This window comes from Microcebus murinus, chromosome 17, assembly GCF_040939455.1.
Source record: "Microcebus murinus isolate Inina chromosome 17, M.murinus_Inina_mat1.0, whole genome shotgun sequence".
In the NCBI taxonomy this organism is placed as follows: domain Eukaryota; kingdom Metazoa; phylum Chordata; class Mammalia; order Primates; family Cheirogaleidae; genus Microcebus; species Microcebus murinus.
Window position 1 is genome coordinate 231040 of NC_134120.1, and position 19144 is coordinate 250183.

The window sequence follows — 19144 nt, forward strand, 5'->3', positions numbered from 1 at the left end:
CGAGCCTTCAGGAACCAGCTCAGTGACGGGCCACCCCGGCCGCCTCGGCGTCGGCGACTGAGGCAGCGTCCAACACCCACCTTCGTCTGGCCCCACCCGCGGCTAGAACTGCGGCCAGAACCGCGGCCAAAAAGTCCCGCCGCCGCCGCGTACGACGTCGGCACGCACGGCGTCGGCACGCACGGCGTCCGCGCGCGCGGCGTCGGCGCCTGCACGCCGGGAGAAATTCCTGGGCGGGAGCCCCTGACGCTGCCCGTAGGTGCGGGCGGCAGGGACCTCGTGAGGGGGCTTCGCGGGGCTGGGGTGAGGGGGCGGAGCTTAGGGGGCCTGGTGGGGGCGAGGGGGACTTGGGGGCATAAGGATGGTACGAGGTGAGGGGGCTGGGGTGAGGGGGACTTGAGGGGATAGGCTGGTACGGGATGGCGGTCTGGTGGAGGGAGCGGGAGTTTGGGGGGATAGGCTGGTACGGGGTGGGGGGCCGGGGTGAGGGGGACTTGGGGGGATAGGCTGGTACGGGATGGCGGTCTGGTGGAGGGAGCGGGAGTTTGGGGGGATAGGCTGGTACGGGGTGGGGGGCCGGGGTGAGGGAGACTTGGGGGGATAGGCTGGTACGGGATGGCGGTCTGGTGGAGGGAGCGGGAGTTTGGGGGGATAGGCTGGTACGGGGTGGGGGGCCGGGGTGAGGGAGACTTGGGGGGATAGGCTGGTACGGGATGGCGGTCTGGTGGAGGGAGCGGGAGTTTGGGGGGATAGGCTGGTACGGGGTGGGGGGCCGGGGCGAGGGAGACTTGGGGGGATAGGCTGGTACGGGGTGGGGGGCCGGGATGAGGGGGACTTGGGGGGATAGGCTGGTACGGGGTGGGAGACCGGGGCGAGGGAGCCTGGGAGGACAAGGGTGGTACGGGGTGGGGGGCCGGGGTGAGGGAGTAGGTGGTGAGGAGGGGGTGGGGGGATAGGCTGGTACGGGGTGGCGGTCTGGTGGAGGGAGCGGGAGTTTGGGGGGATAGGCTGGTACGGGGTGGGGGGCCGGGATGAGGGGGACTTGGGGGGATAGGCTGGTACGGGGTGGGAGACCGGGGCGAGGGAGCCTGGGAGGACAAGGGTGGTACGGGGTGGGGGGCCGGGGTGAGGGAGTAGGTGGTGAGGAGGGGGTGGGGGGATAGGATGGTACGGGGTGGCGGTCTGGTGGAGGGAGAGGGGGGTTTGGGGGGGATAGGATGGTACAGGGCGGGGGGCGAGGGCGAGGGAGACTTGGGGGGATAAGATGATACGGGGTGGGGGCGGGGGTGAGGGAGACTTGGGGGGATAAGGATGGTACGGGGTGGGAGGCCTGGGGCGAGGGGGCCCGGCCCGGCAGTGGCCTCTGCCCGTGGCCTCTGGACCAGGCCACCTTCCCAGCCCTGGAGGGCCCGCCCCGCAGCGGCCGCCCGCGCTGGCGAAGCTTGCTGGTGGGGTCCCCGCGAGCGCACCTCGGCGGAGAAGCAGCTAGCGGTGTCCCCTCCACAGGCACCCAGTCCGGCCGCCAAGATGTCGTACATGCTCCCGCACTTGCACAATGGCTGGCAGGTAGACCAGGCCATCCTCTCGGAGGAGGACCGAGTCGTCGTCATTCGGTTCGGGCACGACTGGGACCCCACTTGTATGAAAATGGACGAGGTTCTGTACAGCATAGCTGAGAAGGTAACGCAGCCCGCTCTCTTCGCGTCGCGTCCGCAATCTGCCGGGTAACGTCACTGTGTTGGGATTTCTTTTGCCTTGCCAGTGGCAGTGTAAATTAAAAGTGAGATTGAAAACGGTATCGTATACTCATTCTTAATGGCTTAATTTCTAATGTAGCGAGCCATTTACCAATAGAAGAAACAATATGCAGATTCTTACCTTTGTGATGTGCAGAATAATTTATCTTTTCCTGGGAGAAGTTTCTATGATTTTTAAAACTTTAAAGAGGTTCATGATCTCCCTCCTCCCAAATAAGTTAATCATTTCTATTGTTATAGTGTTTTTTCAAAATTTTTAGTGCAGTGAACAAAATACATTTTCAGGCTTTATTGAGAACGTTAAAGCTCACTTTAAATAGCTTGCTTTAAATGGGGCGTTTTTTTTTGGTTCCTTGTTTATTGTATTTACAAAGCAGAACTTGTATGTTAATAGCATAGTAAATCCTGTTCTTTTTATTTTGGAGGGTTTTTTTTTTTTTCTTTATCCTGCCATGCTCTTTGTAAGTCATGTGATTTATACTTTAGAGTGATTCAAATGCAGAAAACATCAGGAGAAAATAGAATTGTGCTTTCGTTAGAAATAGTTTCCCTGAATTTTTAATATTAGTATACTGGGTGGTCTGTGGCATTTGTTTGTAGGACACTATTGTATTACCAGAGGTTTAATTCCTTTTCTTTAATTTCCTTATGGCAGTTTTAGGATAACTTTTATTTGGGTTTTTGTAATTGTAGCAATAGGGCAAAGACAAAAATATTAAGGTGTTAATAAAATATTTGTCATATTTGACATATTCTATAAGCAATTTGAGAGGTCATTCATTGTAATGAACAGTTAGAAACATTGAAGCTATCTTTTTTTCACAGATGCTAGTACAGGCTGGGTTAAAGTCACTCCTATGAGTAAATACTAACAGAGAGAAGGATATATATATATTTTTGTTTGTTTGTTTGTTTGTTTGTTTTTGTTTTTGAGACAGATTCTCACTGTGTTGCCCAGGCTAGAGTGCTGTGGCGTCAGCCTAGCTCACAGCAACCTCAAACTCCTGGGCTCAAGTGATCTTTCTGCCTCAGCCTCCCGAGTAGCTGGGACTACAGGCACACGCCACCATGCCCGGCTAATTTTTTCTATATATCTTTAGTTGGCCAATTAATTTCTTTCTATTTATAGTAGAGACGGGGTCTTGCTTTTGCTCAGGCTGGTTTCGAACTCCTGACCTCGAGCGATCCGCCTGCCTTGGCCTCCCAGAGTGCTATGATTACAGGCATGAGCCACCACACCCAGCCAAGAAGTATGTATTTTATATTTAGGAAAGGAAAGACCTGCCATTCGTTAATTTTTACTGTCTCCTATTTAGTTCGAGAGGCAGAGTGTTATGGACAGTTCTTATGTTTTAGTTGTCCTAAGTATCTCTTGGGGTGCTTACTAAAATGCAGCTCAGAGATTCTGATTCTACAGGTCTAGAGAGAGGTCCAGAAATGGCTGTTTGTTTGTTTGCTTGTTTGTTTGTTTGTTTGTTTGTTTTTGAGACAGAGTCTCACTTTGTTGCCCAGGCTAGAGCGAGTGGCATGGCGACAGCCTGGCTCACAGCAACCTCAATCTCCTGGGCTCAGTGATCCTACTGCCTGAGCCTCCCGAGTAGCTGGGACTACAGGCATGCGCCACCATGCCCGGCTAATTTTTTGTATATATATTTTTAGTTGGTCAATTAATTTCTTTCTATTTTTGGTAGAGACGGGGTCTCGCTCAGGCTGGTTTCGAACTCCTGACCTTGAGCGATCCGCCCGCCTCGGCCTCCCAAAGTGCTAGGATTACAGGCGTGAGCCACTGCGCCCGGCCTCAGAAATGGCTTTTTAAAGAGGCTCCCCAGGGAATTCTGATGTGACTTTGACTTTGAGCCACAATTTTCATTTTTTTTTTCTTTAATCCAGTAAGACTGCAAGATTTTGTTTTGTTTTTTTATTAGGGCCACAGTTTTCAGAAACCCCTCAGTGGCGGTCAAAATTAGAGTAGGGATGCTTTGATTGTCAGCTATTTCCCAGCCTCTTACTCTAGGACACTGAGACAGTGAGGCCTTGAGGAGGTACTTGGGGATCACTGAGAACAGCAGTTCTCCCACATGCAGAGCATCCTGCCTGCCAGGGGTCAGAAGTAATGAGAGAGTTAGTGCCTGCCTGGGAACCAGTTTTCCATTGCTTAAGCAATAGTGGACAAGGGCAGATACTGCTGAAATTCAGTGATGAATCAACTAAAAGTAATTTCCCTATAAGTAATTCTCGGCTTTATTGACTTTGAAATAACTTGAGATATGTGTTCTGGAATCTTTCACTGTTCTACATTACAGGTGGTGGAGTAAACATCAGGTGGTGGTCAGATCCTGCTGCCCTCAGCACTAGGCTTGGGTGGCTAGAGATGTGAGCCTTTGACTGGGCACATCTGAGCAAAGCTCAGTAAAATACTCTTAGCTAGGAAACAGAGTTTATATGTTAATGTAAGTGTCTGGGGACTTTACCAGATTTGTTCTCTTCTTTTCTAATTCCGGTATATCAGTTATAGACTGAATCACTGTATTATTACTAGTGGACACGCACTTTATTTGGTATTGAACCTGTTGATAAGGAGAGCTTAATTGGGCTCACTTTGGGGTATTTTTCTTTGGCCTTTTAAATTAGTCTCTTTTGGTCCAAAAATTTGGATTATTTTATTAATGAACTTTTAATGCAATATTATAGTTATTAAAGTGCAAATTTTAAATGCATTAAAAGTGTCAATGTTTTACTTTCTTAGTATAAGGGCAAAATATGAACTCATAATTCCGGAAGCCCTTTTTGGGGAAAGCTCAACAGGAAATTTTGCAATTTAAGGTTTTAGTATAAAGAGCAATGTAACTCTGTATTTAAAAATCTCCCTCTGCAGAAATGGCAGATAACGGGGTCTTCCTCATCTTGGTACGAGCCCCGTTTGGATACCCAGCTGTTTTAAAGTGAGTAAAGTTCCAAATGTTCAGGCTGGACTTGATTATACCATTTCTCCTGGAATGTGTTATGTTGATTTGCTATTTCTGCGGTGCTTGTCCCCACCGCATGCTGGATCAGCTTTGAGCTGTGAACTTAATGAAGAAAGTTAGTCTGAAGACATGGAGATGTGCTTAAAGATTTGACAGATGTCCAGAGTTTGCTGTTAATAAATGTGGGACAATTTACTTGATAAGACTGATAATAAAAAATGAAGTTTTTAACAGCTGATTTTATGTACAGTTTTGATGAGGAACTATTTTCATGTACCTTTGGGCTGTTTTTTCCATTTTGTAGAAACACAGTTTGTCTCACAGCAATGCTTTGGGGTTCACTGTTACCTAAATTCCATCTTGGGTAAGAATAGGACATTTAATTTTTATGTTAAAATTGTGTTAATAGGACATTTAAATTTTGTGTTAAAAAGCCTAAACAAATAGCGTTTAAAATATCCTTGGTGATATTTACGATAGTACATTTTAAGAACTTTTTAGGAATGATAGTAGGGGATTTGTCATAAACATCACATTAAGGATTACAGTCAATTGAACCAGTAGAAGTCAACCTTCAGCCAGATGAGGAGTCCTGTAGAAACAAACTGTGTATTTTGGTGTTCCCTACGTATTTTTGTCTCTGGTTCAAAACAAGCTTGTAGCTGGGAGCAAGGAAGGCATGAAGGGTGGGAAGTGTGGTTGGAAGTGCAGACTGGAGCTTTGCTCTTGCCACTTACTAGCTGTGTGGTCTTTGCAGACTTGTCCCAGTGACTCATCTTGCTCATCTGTAGAAAATAGATAATAGCACCTAACTCATAGGGTGGTTGTGGGATTGACTTAATGTAAAGGTTTCCTAGAACACTTCCTGTCACATAGCAAGTGACACATTGAGTAATCATTCATTAGCCACTGTTGTTACTGTCATTACTTCTCTCACATTACAAAATTTTCAAATTATTATGAATGGGCTAATCAGAGCAAGTATTAATTTTAGAAAATAAAGTTAGCACTCAGTTTTTTGATGGCTTTGAAATGAATTACCTAAAAATGTAAAAATTGACACTTTACTTTTTCCAGAATCTTATGTGGATTTCTAGCTGGTTGAGGAACTTCATACAGAAGTGTGGAATGGTGGTTGGCAGTCATGTGGTGGCCTTTGGCTGTATGTTCTGTAGAGTTATTCAGTTGTGACTTAGAGATAGATTGAGTGGCATGCAGGACTGCTCAGCACTCTGATCACTGGCATGCCTGAAGAAAAAGAAAGCATGCTTATGAAATGAATAGGCAGCAAGGTTGGAAAAAATACTCTTATAGAGATGATTTAAAAAATACATATTAAAAAACAACTTGATAGGATTGAAGTTATAGAATGCAAATAAATGAAATTTTTACATACGGCACTTGGTTTAAAAAAATCTGTACTATTCAACAAACAGTGAAGATTACTACAAATACGGTACGCAGAATGTTGTTTTAGATATAGGCTTATGATTAAATACACACACACACACACGACTTACACAAATAGAGAAACTTAAAACACCATGGATAAATGGGCAATGAACTTGAAAAACAATAGAAATTCCAATGGTTAATAAGTAAAACTTCAAAGAAACACCCATTAAAACAGTTCATATTGTCACTTAGGTATATTTTTTTTTTTTTTTTTTTTTTTTTTTTGAGACAGAGTCTCACTTTGTTGCCCAGGCTAGAGTGAGTGCCGTGGCATCAGCCTAGCTCACAGCAACCTCAAACTCCTGGGCTCCAGTGATCCTTCTGCCTCAGCCTCCCGAGTAGCTGGGACTACAGGCATGCGCCACCATGCCCGGCTAATTTTTTATATATATATCAGTTGGCCAATTAATTTCTTTCTATTTATAGTAGAGACGGGGTCTCGCTCTTGCTCAGGCTGGTTTTGAACTCCTGACCTTGAGCAATCCGCCCGCCTTGGCCTCCCAAGAGCTAGGATTACAGGCGTGAGCCACAGCGCCCGGCCATCACTTAGGTATATTAAAGGTTAAAAGACATTTAATGGTGTGGCATTACCTGGTTGGGGTTAAAGTCATATAATGTTCAGGTGGGAATAAAATTGATCCTTATAGAAAGCAGTTTGGCATTATATGAAAGATCCTTAAGAGTCATCATGCCTTAGGGGCCAGTAGTTCTGCCTCTTAAGTAGGAAAAAAAAAAGCCCAACTATATGTAGTTTTATGCTCAGTGAGAATTTTGCTGTAATTTTAGCAAAATTGGAAATATCCAAAATGTCCAGTGATAGGAGAACACAGGAATGAACAGTTTCTGTTTTTTGAGCTGTCACAGTGCTGGGAAGTTGGGTATCTCCTGTGGGTCCCAGGATGGCTCCTTGAGACAGGCATTGCAAATTAGTTTGCCTTGAAAACCACAGAACTGGGGTTTAAACTGGGGTCCGTGCTTCTGGATAGAATGTTGTTGTTGTTTTTATTTTTTGAGACCGAGTCTCACTTTGTTGCCCAGGCTAGAGTGAGTGCTGTGGCGTCAGCCTAGCTCACAGCAACCTCAAACTCCTGGGCTCAAGCAATCCTGCTGCCTCAGCCTCCCAAGTAGCTGGGACTACAGGCATGTGCCACCATGCCTGGCTAATTTTTTCTATATATATTAGTTGGCCAATTAATTTCTTTCTATTTATAGTAGAGACTGGGTCTCGTTCTTGCTTAGGTTGGTCGAACTCCTGAGCTCAAACTATCTGCCTGCCTCCCAGAGAGCTGGGATTATAGGCGTGAGCCACCTGGCCCAGCCATATGTTATTTAAAGTTATGTAACTTGTTTAAAATAAAAATGCTGGGCTGATACAAGCCAATGGCTTTTCCATTCCATTTGTATAGTTTCAAAATGAACATTTTTACAGTGGAGAAAAAAATAGTGGACACCTAGCTTAATTTCAGTTTTATGTAAAAAATGCACAGTTTTAGTTTACTGCAAATTTATTAGTGGATGTGAAATGTTCAGGAGAAATAGCTCTACTACCGTATTCTGCATCTCAGCCCACGTAGCAGCAGCACAGCACGGTCCCTGCAAGCCGCAGCAGGACTGGCTTTGGCACGTGAGTTCTGGAGGAGAGACACAGGCAGCTGAGGCGCTATGTTAGCATTTCCTCACAGAACTACCCTGACTGGAACAGCGTTCTAGAGGAGGGTCCTGTCCTTACTAGAAGTACACAAGCCTCCTGGCAGGACACTGCCCCTAAGTAAACATTGGACTAGACCCTCTCCTAAAGCAGGACTGTTTGAATTCACGATTGTATTATTAAATCCATTTCCTCCAAAAACACATGGTTTTTTGGGGGGAGGGTTGTTGCCCAGGCTAGAGTGCAATGGCATGATCATAGCTCACTGGAACCTTGAACTCCTGAGCTCAAGTAAATCCTCCTGCCTAAGCCTCCCAAGCAGCTGGGACTACCGCATGCCTGGCTAATTTTTTTTTTTCCATATTTTTGTAGAAACAGGGTCTTGCTCTGTTTCTTAGGCTGATCTCAACTCTTGGCCTCAAGCAATCCTCTGTTTCTTAGGCTGATCTCAAACTCTTGGCCTCAAGCAATCCTCTCACCTGGGCCACCTAAAGTGCTGGGATTACAGGTGTGTACTACCATGCTGGGCCAAAAACACATCTTGAATAACAATAGGCTGGGTGCAATGGCTCACGCCTATAATCCTAGCATTCTGGGAGCCCGAGGCGGGAAGATCCTTGAGCTCAGGAGTTCAGGACCAGCCTAAGGAAGAGCAAGACCCCGTCTCTACTAAAAATAGAAAAATTAGCCGGGTGTCCTGGCTCTCGCCTGTCGTCCCAGCTACTGGGGAGGCTGAGGCAAGAGAATCACTTGAGCCTGGGAGTTTGAAGTTGCAGTAAGCTATAATGAGACCATTGCACTCCAGCTTGAGCGACAGAGCAAGACTCTGTCTCAGGAAAAAAAAAGATATATTCCTTGAGTTTTTAAAACATTTTTATTCTTAAAGTTTAGCTAGTGCCTTGTTTGTGTCAGATACTGTTTGGTTCTGAGAATAAATCAGTGGCAACAGCAGATATCATTCTCTACTCTTGTGAGGCTTCAAACTAATTTGAAGAACCATGGTATAATTTATATAGAAAGATAGAAAAAAATTAAGTACTGTGGTGTCACTTAGTTGTGGTTCAGTTTTACTTTTGGATGACCTACAATTTTCTTGCTCATTATTGAAGAAAAGGAGAAATAAGGCATTTTTTCAAAATCTTATTATAAAATTATCATTTACAGTATGAAAATTACGTGAACTCATTGAATTAGAATAGTTAAATGCTCTCATTTACAAAATAATAGATGAAATGTTTTAATCACTTTGAGGAGGATGTGGCTTCTCCTGTCAATTCCTGCTTTAACTTGGGAGATTGGAGGCAATAGGGTCTCCTCGACCAAGTAATTCCTGTCAACTCTGGAATGTGTCCTGGGCTTTCTTTGAACTGGCAGTTTATGCTTTAGGAGGCAGGATTTTTTCCTGTGTTTGGTTATTCTTTAATGTTGTTAACAATATTTGTCATTTTTATTTATTTTTATTTTTTTAGAAACATAGGGTCTCATTTGGCTGCCCAGGCTGGAGTGCAGTGGCATGATCATAGCTCATTGTAGCCTTGAACTCCTGTGCTTAGGCATTCTTCCTGGCTCAACCTCCCAAGTAGCTATGGCTACAGGTACGCACCACTGCGTCCTACTAATTTTTTTCTTTTTGTAGAGACAAGGTCTCACTATATTGCCCAGGATGGTCTGGAACTCGTAGCTTCAAATGATCCTCCCACCTTGGCCTCCCAAAGTGCTGAGATTGCAGACATGGGCCATGCCGTCTTTCATTGTTTCATTATGTGCAAAGTGATAGAAGAGACTATCTCTGCTTAGTGAAATTTAGGTGTAGGCAGAACCTTAAAAACTGGCAGGCTAAACTTTGGCCAGGAAATCAGGTACCGACCCTGCAGAGAAGTATGTGGCAGTGGCTTTTTCCCAGCCCCTCAGGTGAGTGCCCTCAGTCACCCTGAAGATGGCTCTTGGAGGCCTGCTGCTCCGCTTAGCTTGGCTTAGCTCCTCTGACCCCCCTCTTCCTAGCCCACAGATGGCATTTTTCATGTCACCGAGAGGCAGTGCTCAGGGGAGAGGCACCTCCTCCCTCTGCCTGCCTGTTCCAGACCTTCTCTCTCAGCTCCTGCCTGTTCACACTGAACACCTCTGTTCTCTAGTCCTCCCTGCGGCTTCAGTCCCTGCAGTCTTCCATTGTCGCTGTGACCTTCCATGAGCCCGAGTCACAGATGCTTTCTGTCCCCTCTTGACCTCTTGGGGGTGTTTGGCACAGCTCCCTCCCTGGAGTCTTCTGTCCTGGGTTCTGAGGGTGCCTTCCCTGGTGCACCTCCCGGCTGTTCCTTTCCCGACATCTGCTGCCTTGGCTGGGGTCACTGCTGGGTGCAGGTGGCAGCGGTGAGGTGACTCTCTCCAGCCCAGACTCCTTTGCTCAGCTCCAGCTTGTGCCGTCACTGCCTATAATAACTTTTTTCTGGATGTTCCCTTAGTTTTCTCAAACTTGGTGTGTATGAAACCAAACTCTTTACCCACACTGCCTTACTTAAAAATAAATAAATAACAGCCCAGGCTCCTTAAGTATAAAAGGTCCTTTGCGGCTGCATCCCTGCTTGCGATTCCAGCCTCTCCATGCACCTCTGCTGCCTTGCTCTGGGTGTGACAGCTGAGACTTGGCTGCTCTCTCAGATCTTCTCTTCACACGTGGAATTCTCTTAGCCTGACAAATTCCTTATCCTCCCTAGGCCCCGGCTCCTGCCGCATGTGGGAATGCTGGTTGCTTCAAGGCTCAGTTTAGGAAATCTCATCCAGACTTGGGTTGAGTTCTGCCACTCAGTTCTGCCACTTCCCCATGTGGCTGGGCGTCGTGAGACCTGACTGAGCCTTAATCTCATCAAATGTAAAACATTAACAAAGTCTGGTTAGGGGTGTGGAAAAATTAGAATTCATGAGTGAGAAGTGCCTTGCACATAGTGGATTCTCACATGTTCCTGAAACTCGTGATGAAATAGTAGGACATGAGCTGGTGTGATCATCTGCTTCTGTTAGAATTCCTGGGGGTTAGATGCCATGGGCCAGAGCTTGAAGGCAAGAGGAGATACATGTTTGTCTTTAAACATTACATTTACTCAAGTTACCTTCTGATTATTAAATGCCCACAAATCATTAAAAACCACAAATGATTATATTATTTAATATTTTTACATAGAATAAAAAAGGATAATTTTTGTGATGTTACTTTTTTCTACAGTACATAATTTATAGCCCTGTCAACTTGATTTTTAAAATAATATTTGCCTTGTGACTCTAGAAGTTAATATAATTTTTACTGGTATTTATGGTTTCTTTCCCTGAAAAAGGCATTGAAAGGATAAAAATGACATACAGCCTCCACTTTCCTAATGTCTGTGACCATTTTATGGTCTTAATTTCTATAGTAGGGTATTTTGTTTTTAAATAAAACCAGAATACAGTTTATTAGTTTATCATGAAGATAAAATTGGGTTCTAGCGATCTAACAAACACATTCTCCCTGTGGACACTGCAGGAAACCAGAGTTTCAGAAACAGGTGTTCACTGAGAATAATCCAACTCAGCAGTTTGTGTGATACAAATGTGCAGGTGTAGTTGGGTTTTTAAAAGCGACACACGGATGTGGGACGCACAGGCATCCAGCGCGTGCCGCGTGCTGGGTCTCATCAAGGTTCTCTCCACCAGGCTGCAGGGCCAGAGGGGTCTCATCGAGTGTGAGCTTTCTCCCTGTTCCTCTTTCTCTCTCCTCTCCCTCTGTCCCTCCCTCTCTCTGGTGGTGGTTTAAATTTCCGTATTAATTTTTAATATTCCCAGAAGCAGAGAGGAGAGGATAGCGACCCTCATTCCTATCATCCAGCTTCAACAATTATCAACATTTTACTTGTCTTGTTATCTAACCCCTCGTTTTTTAGGCTACAGTATTTAATGCAAATCTCACATATGTTATTTCCTCTATAAATTATAGTCAGGTTTTTAGAATTACATGAAGAAATGTTGTGCATGTTGTGTTGGTTTCCTGTGGCTACCATGATAAAACACCATAAACTAAAGGACTTAAAACAGCAGAAATTTATTCTCTCATGATTCTGGAGACCAGAGTCCAACACTGAGGTGTTGGCAGGGCCACTTTCCCTCGGAAGCCTGCCAGGGAGTGTCCCTCTTTTTCCCAGCATCTGGTGCTGCCAGCAACTACTGATGTCCTTGGGCCTGTGGACACCTTGCTGCAGTCCTTGGTGCTGCCAGGGCTGTGTCTTCACGTAGCTGTCATGTTAGGTGGGGCCCACCCCTCCAGTGTGACCTCGTCTTACCTAAGAGAGTGCTCGTGTCTTTTTGAAACAGGATCTTGCTCTGTCACCCTGGCTGTAGTGCAGTGGCATCATCATACTCGCTGTAACCTCCAACTCCTGGGCTCAAGGGATCTTCCTGCCTCAGCCTTCCGAGTAGCTGGGACCGCAGGTGTGCACCACTCGCCCTGGGTCTCGCTCTGGCTCAGGCTGGTCCCAAACTCCTGAGCTCAAGTGATCCTCCCAAGTGCTAGGATTGTAAGTGTGAGCTGCCTCACCAGGTTCAAGAATGCTCATATTTAAAGCAGGATACAAAATGTAGTATGATTACATTATGACCACATTTTGTTAGGGAAGTATAAACAGATTTTTTAAAATATACCCAGAAAAAATGATGGGAAAGAATGGCAAAAACACTAACGTCAATCACCTCTGGATGTTGGGATTGAAGGTGATTTTACTTTTATATTTTTTTGGTTTTCATAAATCTTCTCTGATCCAACCTGTAGTTAAAAAATTTTAGAAAACTTGCTGTATACAATATCATTTGTAGTACTATTAGTATTTTCAAGTTTTCAAACCTATATGATGGGGGCCAGATGGCTAGATTCTACAGACATGTTTTAGAGCATTTGTTTAATGCGTGTCGTTAAGTGTTTGTAAAAGTACAAATTTGTAAAAGTTCATATAGATTATTACTAGATCAGTGTGAATTTCATAGTTGTGGGTGTTTTCCACAGGACTTTGAGAACTTGTTGCCTGAGCGAAGTTTAGCTGTTCCCAACTGTTCTGAGGACTGCTGACGCAAGGTTAAGTAGCCAGCCACTGAGGGTCCCGATGGCGTACTATTTTCCTGTGTGTTAGCTCTACTGGGAAAAAATGTTGAATAGTTTGAAAACTTTTCTGTTATACACAAATTCTTGATTTTGTTTTGATAACTTTTTTTATAGAATGAAATCCAAATCAAAATGTTATTTTAGTGGGTTTTTTTTAATCTCCTTTACTTTTAGGTGAAAAATTTTGCAGTTATTTATCTTGTGGATATAACAGAAGTACCTGACTTCAACAAAATGTATGAGTTATATGATCCATGTACCGTCATGTTTTTCTTCAGGTACGTTATCTTAAAAGTTGTTATTTAAACGGAATATTGTTGTCGAAGTTTAATATACCTGAGATATTTTTAGAAGAAAGTGGGTTATATGGTTCTATCACAGTCCAGTTTGTTTCACCAGGCAAGCACTGTGGATCCTTTAAATTCTTACTTTGAAAAAATTCAAAGTAAGAATTCAAGTTTTAGTATTTGCTCAGTAACAAATTACCCTTTTGACACAACTTTGCCTGGAAACCTATGTAAAGTATTAATACAATAAAATGGAAGACATTCTTATTGACATTTAAGATACCTTTAACTATAATCTGTTGATTAAAAATGTTTTAAAGTAAGTCAGTTATTAAATATATCAATGATTTTATTTAATGTCCTTTTTTTATATCCAAGGGGAAAACCTGAAATTAATTACTTAGCTTATAAATACAAGATTATTTTATCAGCTTAAAAATTCTATCGTGCAGATTTAATTTGGAAAGAAATCATCATTTGAAATTGTTATTACTTGTCAAAGTTTCTTACTATAGTTACCATAGAGGTTGGTAAATAGCAATATAAGCATTAGACCATATTCCAAAGGTAGAGCCTCCTAATGGGTAAGGAAGGTCTAGGTGGGTTGTGTAGGGTGCGTATTCATTTTATATTCTGTGTTAACACATGCACAAATTTAGCAACTCATATCAACACCCATTTCTTACCTCACAGTTCTGTAGGCGAGACGTCCAGGTAGGGTCAGCTGGAGTCTCTGCCTAAGGTCTCAGCAGGCCAGAGCTGTCATGGACAGCGTGCTTGTCTGAGGGGTTTGAGCAAGAATCCCCTTTGACTCGTTCAGGCTCTGGTCTGAGGCCTGTCCTTTGTGGTGGTGGGTCTGGGATCTGTTTGCTGCTGCTATGGGCCCTGCCTCTCTGCTCTTGGGGACCCTGAGTTGTCACAGCCAGCACCAATATGTTGGGTCTCTCCAGCTTGGAGTTCTGCCTGAGAAAATGTTCTGCTTTCAGAGGGCTCATGTGATTAGTTAGATTCACCTAAACAATCCAGGCTATTTTAAATTTTTTTAATGTATTTATTTTTTAAATTGACATAAAATTGTATGTATTTATTGTGTACAACATGATGTTTTGAAGTATATATACATTGCAGAATGGTTAAACCTAGCTAATTAACAAACACATAACCTTACATAGTTATTTTTGTGGTGAGACTACTTCCATCCACTCTCTTAGCATTTTTCAAGAATACCATATATTGGGCCGGGCGCTGTGGCTCACGCCTGTAATCCTAGCTCTTGGGAGGCCGAGGCGGGCGGATTGCTCAAGGTCAGGAGTTCAAAACCAGCCTGAGCAAGAGCGAGACCCCGTCTCTACTATAAAATAGAAATAAATTAATTGGCCAACTGATATATATATAAAAAAAAAAAAATTAGCCGGGCATGGTGGCGCATGCCTGTAGTCCCAGCTACTCGGGAGGCTGAGGCAGAAGGATCACTCGAGCCCAGGAGTTTGAGGTTGCTGTGAGCGAGGCTGACGCCACGGCACTCACTCTAGCCTGGGCAACAAAGCGAGACTCTGTCTCAAAAAAAAAAAAAAAAAAAAAAAGAATACCATATATTGTCATTAAATTTAGCCACCATGCTGTACAATAGATCTCTTGAACTTGTTCCTTCTAACTGTAAATATATATTCTTTTTTTTTTTTTTTTTTTTTTTTTTTTTTGAGACAGAATCTCACTTTGTTGCCTGCCGTGGCGTCAGTCTATCTCACAGCAACCTCAAACTCCTGGGCTCAAGTGATCCTCCTGCTTCAGCCTCCCGAGTAGGTGGGACTACAGGCATGTGCCACCATGCCCGGCTAATTTTTTGTATATTTTATTTTTAGTTGGCCAATTAATTTCTTTCTATTTATAGTAGAGACGGGGTCTCGCTCTTGCTCAGGCTGGTTTTGAACTCCTGACCTGGAGTAATCTGCCCACCTCGGCCTCCCAGAGTGCTAGTGTAAATATATATTCTTTGACCAACATCTCTCCAAGCCCCTGCCCCCTTAGCCACTCTTTCCTCTGGTAACCATTGTTCTACTTTACTTTATGAGATCAACGTTTTTAGATTCCAGACATGAGTGAGATCATGTGATGATTTGTCTTTCTGTGCCTGGCTTATTTCACTTAACATAATTTCCTCCAGGCTTATCCATACCATCACAAATGGCAGGATTGCCTTCTTTTTTATAGCTGAATAGTATTCAGTATTCCATTGTGTATACATTGACCCTTGAGCAACTCGGAAGTTAGAGGTACTGACCCTCCATGCAGTTGAAAATCTCAGTGTAACTTTTGACTCCCTAAAACTTAACTATTAAAAAAGCCTACTATTGTCCAGTAGCCTTTCCAATAACATAGGCAATGAACACATATTTTGTATGTTATATGTATTATATATTGTATTCTTAAAATATATAGTAAGCTAGAGAAAATGTTACTAAGAAAATCATAAGGAAGAGAAAAATACGTTTACTGTTCATCAAGTGGAAGTGAATTACCATACAGGTCTTCATCCTCATCATCTTCACATTGAGTTGGCCTCTTAAAAGATAAATACATTCAAGGCCAGGCTCAGTGGCTCATGCTTGTAATCCTAGCACTCTGGGAGGCTGAGACGGGAGGATCGTTTGAGCTCAGGAGTTCAAGACCAGCTGGAGCAAGAGCGAGACCCCGTCTCTACTGAAAAAAAAAAATTGAAAGAAATTAGCTGGGCAACTAAAAATATATAGAAAAAATTAGCCAGGCATGGTGGTACATGCCTGTAGTCCCAGCTACTTGGGAGGCTGAGGCAAGAGGGTCGCTTGAGCCCAGAAGTTTGAGGTTGCTGTGAGTTAGGCTGACGCCACAGCACTCTAGCCCGGGCAACAGAGCAAGACTCTGTCTCAAAAACAAAACAAAACAAAACAAGATATACATGTAAAGAATTATCTACTTCCCTAATTATAGAGTTTAAAATGTCATTTTCGGCCGGGCACCGTGGCCTGTAATCCTAGCACTTTGGGAGGCCGAGGCGGGCGGATTGCTCAAGGTCAGGAGTTCGAAACCAGCCTGAGCGAGACCCCGTCTCTACCAAAAAATAGAAATAAATTGACCAACTAAAATATATATATACAAAAAATTAGCCGGGCATGGTGGCACATGCCTGTAGTCCCAGCTACTCGGGAGGCTGAGGCAGTAGGATCGCTGAGCCCCGGAGATTGAGGTTGCTGTGAGCCAGGCTGACACCACGGCACTCACTCTAGCCTGGGCAACAGAGTGAGACTCTGTCTCAAAAAAAAAAAAAAAAAACTGTCATTTTCATTTCACCATTGTAGGACTTTTAATAAAATGTATGCCAGGTGCTCATAAGAGCACTATGAAAAATGTATGTATTGCTTTTTTCAGGCAAATTAATATAATCCTCAGGAAAACAGTGTCTTTCCAAGTGACTGTGTCCTTTGACCTTTTAATCTTTAGGATATTTGTCCTAAAGAAGTGCAGAAAAATATGGGAAAAGCTTGGTGGACAATGCACTGCATCTTTAAAAATCACATTTAGGTTGTTTCCCATCTTCTACCTAAATCATGGAGTACTCTCTTGAGTGTATGTGTTCTTGTCTTAACAACAGGAAAAATATGGCTTTTTCCATGGACTTGTGGGATTTGTGTGGGGTTGACGCCCTGGTCTCTCCGCAGGAACAAGCACATCATGATTGACTTGGGCACCGGCAACAACAACAAGATTAACTGGGCCATGGAGGACAAGCAGGAGATGGTGGACATCATAGAGACTGTGTACCGCGGGGCCCGCAAAGGCCGAGGCCTGGTCGTGTCTCCCAAGGACTACTCCACCAAATACAGATACTGAGCACGGGAGCCGCAGTCTGTGGACACATGTGGAGCTGCTTTCATGTGGAGATGTTTCGAATTATTTAAAGCCTTTGGAAAAGTACATGAAGCTCAAGGGCTGGAGGATTGCTGAGATACGACTACAGGGCCTTAACTAGCTGGAATAAACACGCTGTGATAGCAGTCATAATTGTGCTTACGAAACTTCATGTATAGATTAACTGATTTTGGTAGTCAAAGTGAATTCTTATCTTTACCTTTGGAGTGAGATTAAGGTGCTTACCTATGAGGCTCTTGTATTTCTTTCCTTTTTTTTTTTTTTCTTTTTTCTTTTTTTTTGAGTTAAGGTCTCACTGTGTTGCCTTGCCTGGAGTCATCATAGCTCACTGCAGCCTCCAACCCCTGGGCTAAGTAATCCTGCTTCAGCTTCCCAAGTAGCTGGGACACAGCAGGCATGCACCACCACAGCTGGTTAATTTTGTTTTTTGTAGAGATGCTATTGCGTAGGTATTGTCTAGGCTGGTCTCAAACTCCTGGCCTCAAGTAATCATCCCACCTTGGTATCCCAAAGTCCTGGATTACAGGTGTGAGCCACTGCACCTGGCTGGTTTATTGTTACTGTTGAAACATAAGGAGTACTTAAAAAGAGTGAAACCCATTTTTTACATAAATATACAAATGAGTGTATGCTTTTTAAATTGATTTAAAATTCAAATGAAAATTTATAGTTTAATCTTTTGTGTTAGTTTTCCCATGTATAAAATATGGAAAATCATATTACAGTGACGGGTTGGTGAAAAAAATCCATATGACTTCAAGTACCAGGCATACAACACATTCAATATGACACTCCTAATTTTTCTCTAAATAAGGTAAAACACAAAGCCAGTAAGCACATAAAAAGATACAGAGCATCATTGCCTATTAGAGAAAGGCAAATCAAAACCAAAATGAGATACCACTTCACACCCACTAGGGTCACTAGAATCAAAAAGTCAGATTATAACAAGTGTCGGTGAGGATGTAGAGAAATCAGAACCCTCACTCAGTGCTGGGGGGAATATAAGATGGTCCAGCCACTTTGGGAAATGGGCAGTCTGGTCCTCAGAAAGTTGATCATGTTGGTACCATTTGATCAGCAATCTCACTCCTAGATGTACACCCAAGAGGACTGAACACATGTCCACACAGAAACTTGTATATGGCTGCATTCTTCATGTAGTCAAAAATGTGGAAACCCTCAAGAGATGGATGGAAAAACAAAATGTGATCCCTCCATACAATGAAATATTCAATTGTGAAAAGAAATGAAGTACTGATACATACATGTTAAAATGTGGATGAACCTTGAAAACAGGCTAAGTGAAAGAAACCAGTCAGTCCATATTGTATGATCCCACTTATATGGAATGTCTAGTATAGACAAATCCACAGAGAGAGTAGATTAGTGGTGGTTAAGACTGAGAGGGAGGGGGAATGAGGAGGTGTAGCCAATGGGCACAGGGTTTTGTTTTTTTTTTTTAAGATGATTAAAATGTGTATGATTGTGTTGATGGTTGCACAATCCTGAATATATAAAAAACCATTGAATTGTATATTTTAATTGGGCAAATTGTATGGTATGTGAATTATATGTCTTCTTTTTTGTGTGTGTGTTTTAAATTTGGGTTATTTTTCAGCATATTATGAGGGTACAAATGTTAAGGTTATGTGTATTGCCCTTGCCCCCCGCATATCTCTTATTGATAACAGCTTTATTAGCTGTTACCAGAAAAAGGTAAGCAAAAAATTATCTGCCACATTTGTAAATTTATTGTATATTTATTGTAAATATTTATTTATTTATTTTATATTTTTTTCAGCGTATTATGGAGGTACAAATGTTAAGGTTACATATATTGCCCTTGCCTCCCCTCCCCCCTCGATTCAGGGCTTAAAGTGTGTCCATCCCCTCCCACCTGCCAGACACCTGTTATTGTAAATGTTGAGTCTGTTCAGACTTTCATAACAAAATACTACAGACTGGGTGGCTTGAACAATAGAAATTTGTTTTCTCATGGTTTT

At 43.3% G+C, this 19144-nt stretch overlaps 1 protein-coding gene across 5 annotated transcripts; it reads left to right on the forward strand.

Annotated features, from left to right (window-relative positions):
* The first annotated feature begins 165 nt into the window (after positions 1-165).
* Positions 166-17270, forward strand: TXNL4A (thioredoxin like 4A). 5 transcript variants are annotated; one of them, XM_012788920.3, is made up of 4 exons: positions 166-259; positions 1507-1680; positions 13120-13223; positions 16928-17270. In XM_012788920.3, the coding sequence occupies exons 2-4, from the start codon at positions 1528-1530 to the stop codon at positions 17097-17099; spliced, it is 429 nt and encodes a 142-aa protein (XP_012644374.1). In that variant the 5' UTR covers positions 166-259; positions 1507-1527; the 3' UTR covers positions 17100-17270. The 5 variants fall into 5 exon arrangements, with proteins under 5 accessions (XP_012644374.1, XP_075849893.1, XP_075849895.1 ...); XM_075993778.1 differs by having other exon boundaries at positions 166-255; XM_075993780.1 differs by having other exon boundaries at positions 16861-17099.
* Positions 17271-19144: the final 1874 nt, after the last annotated feature.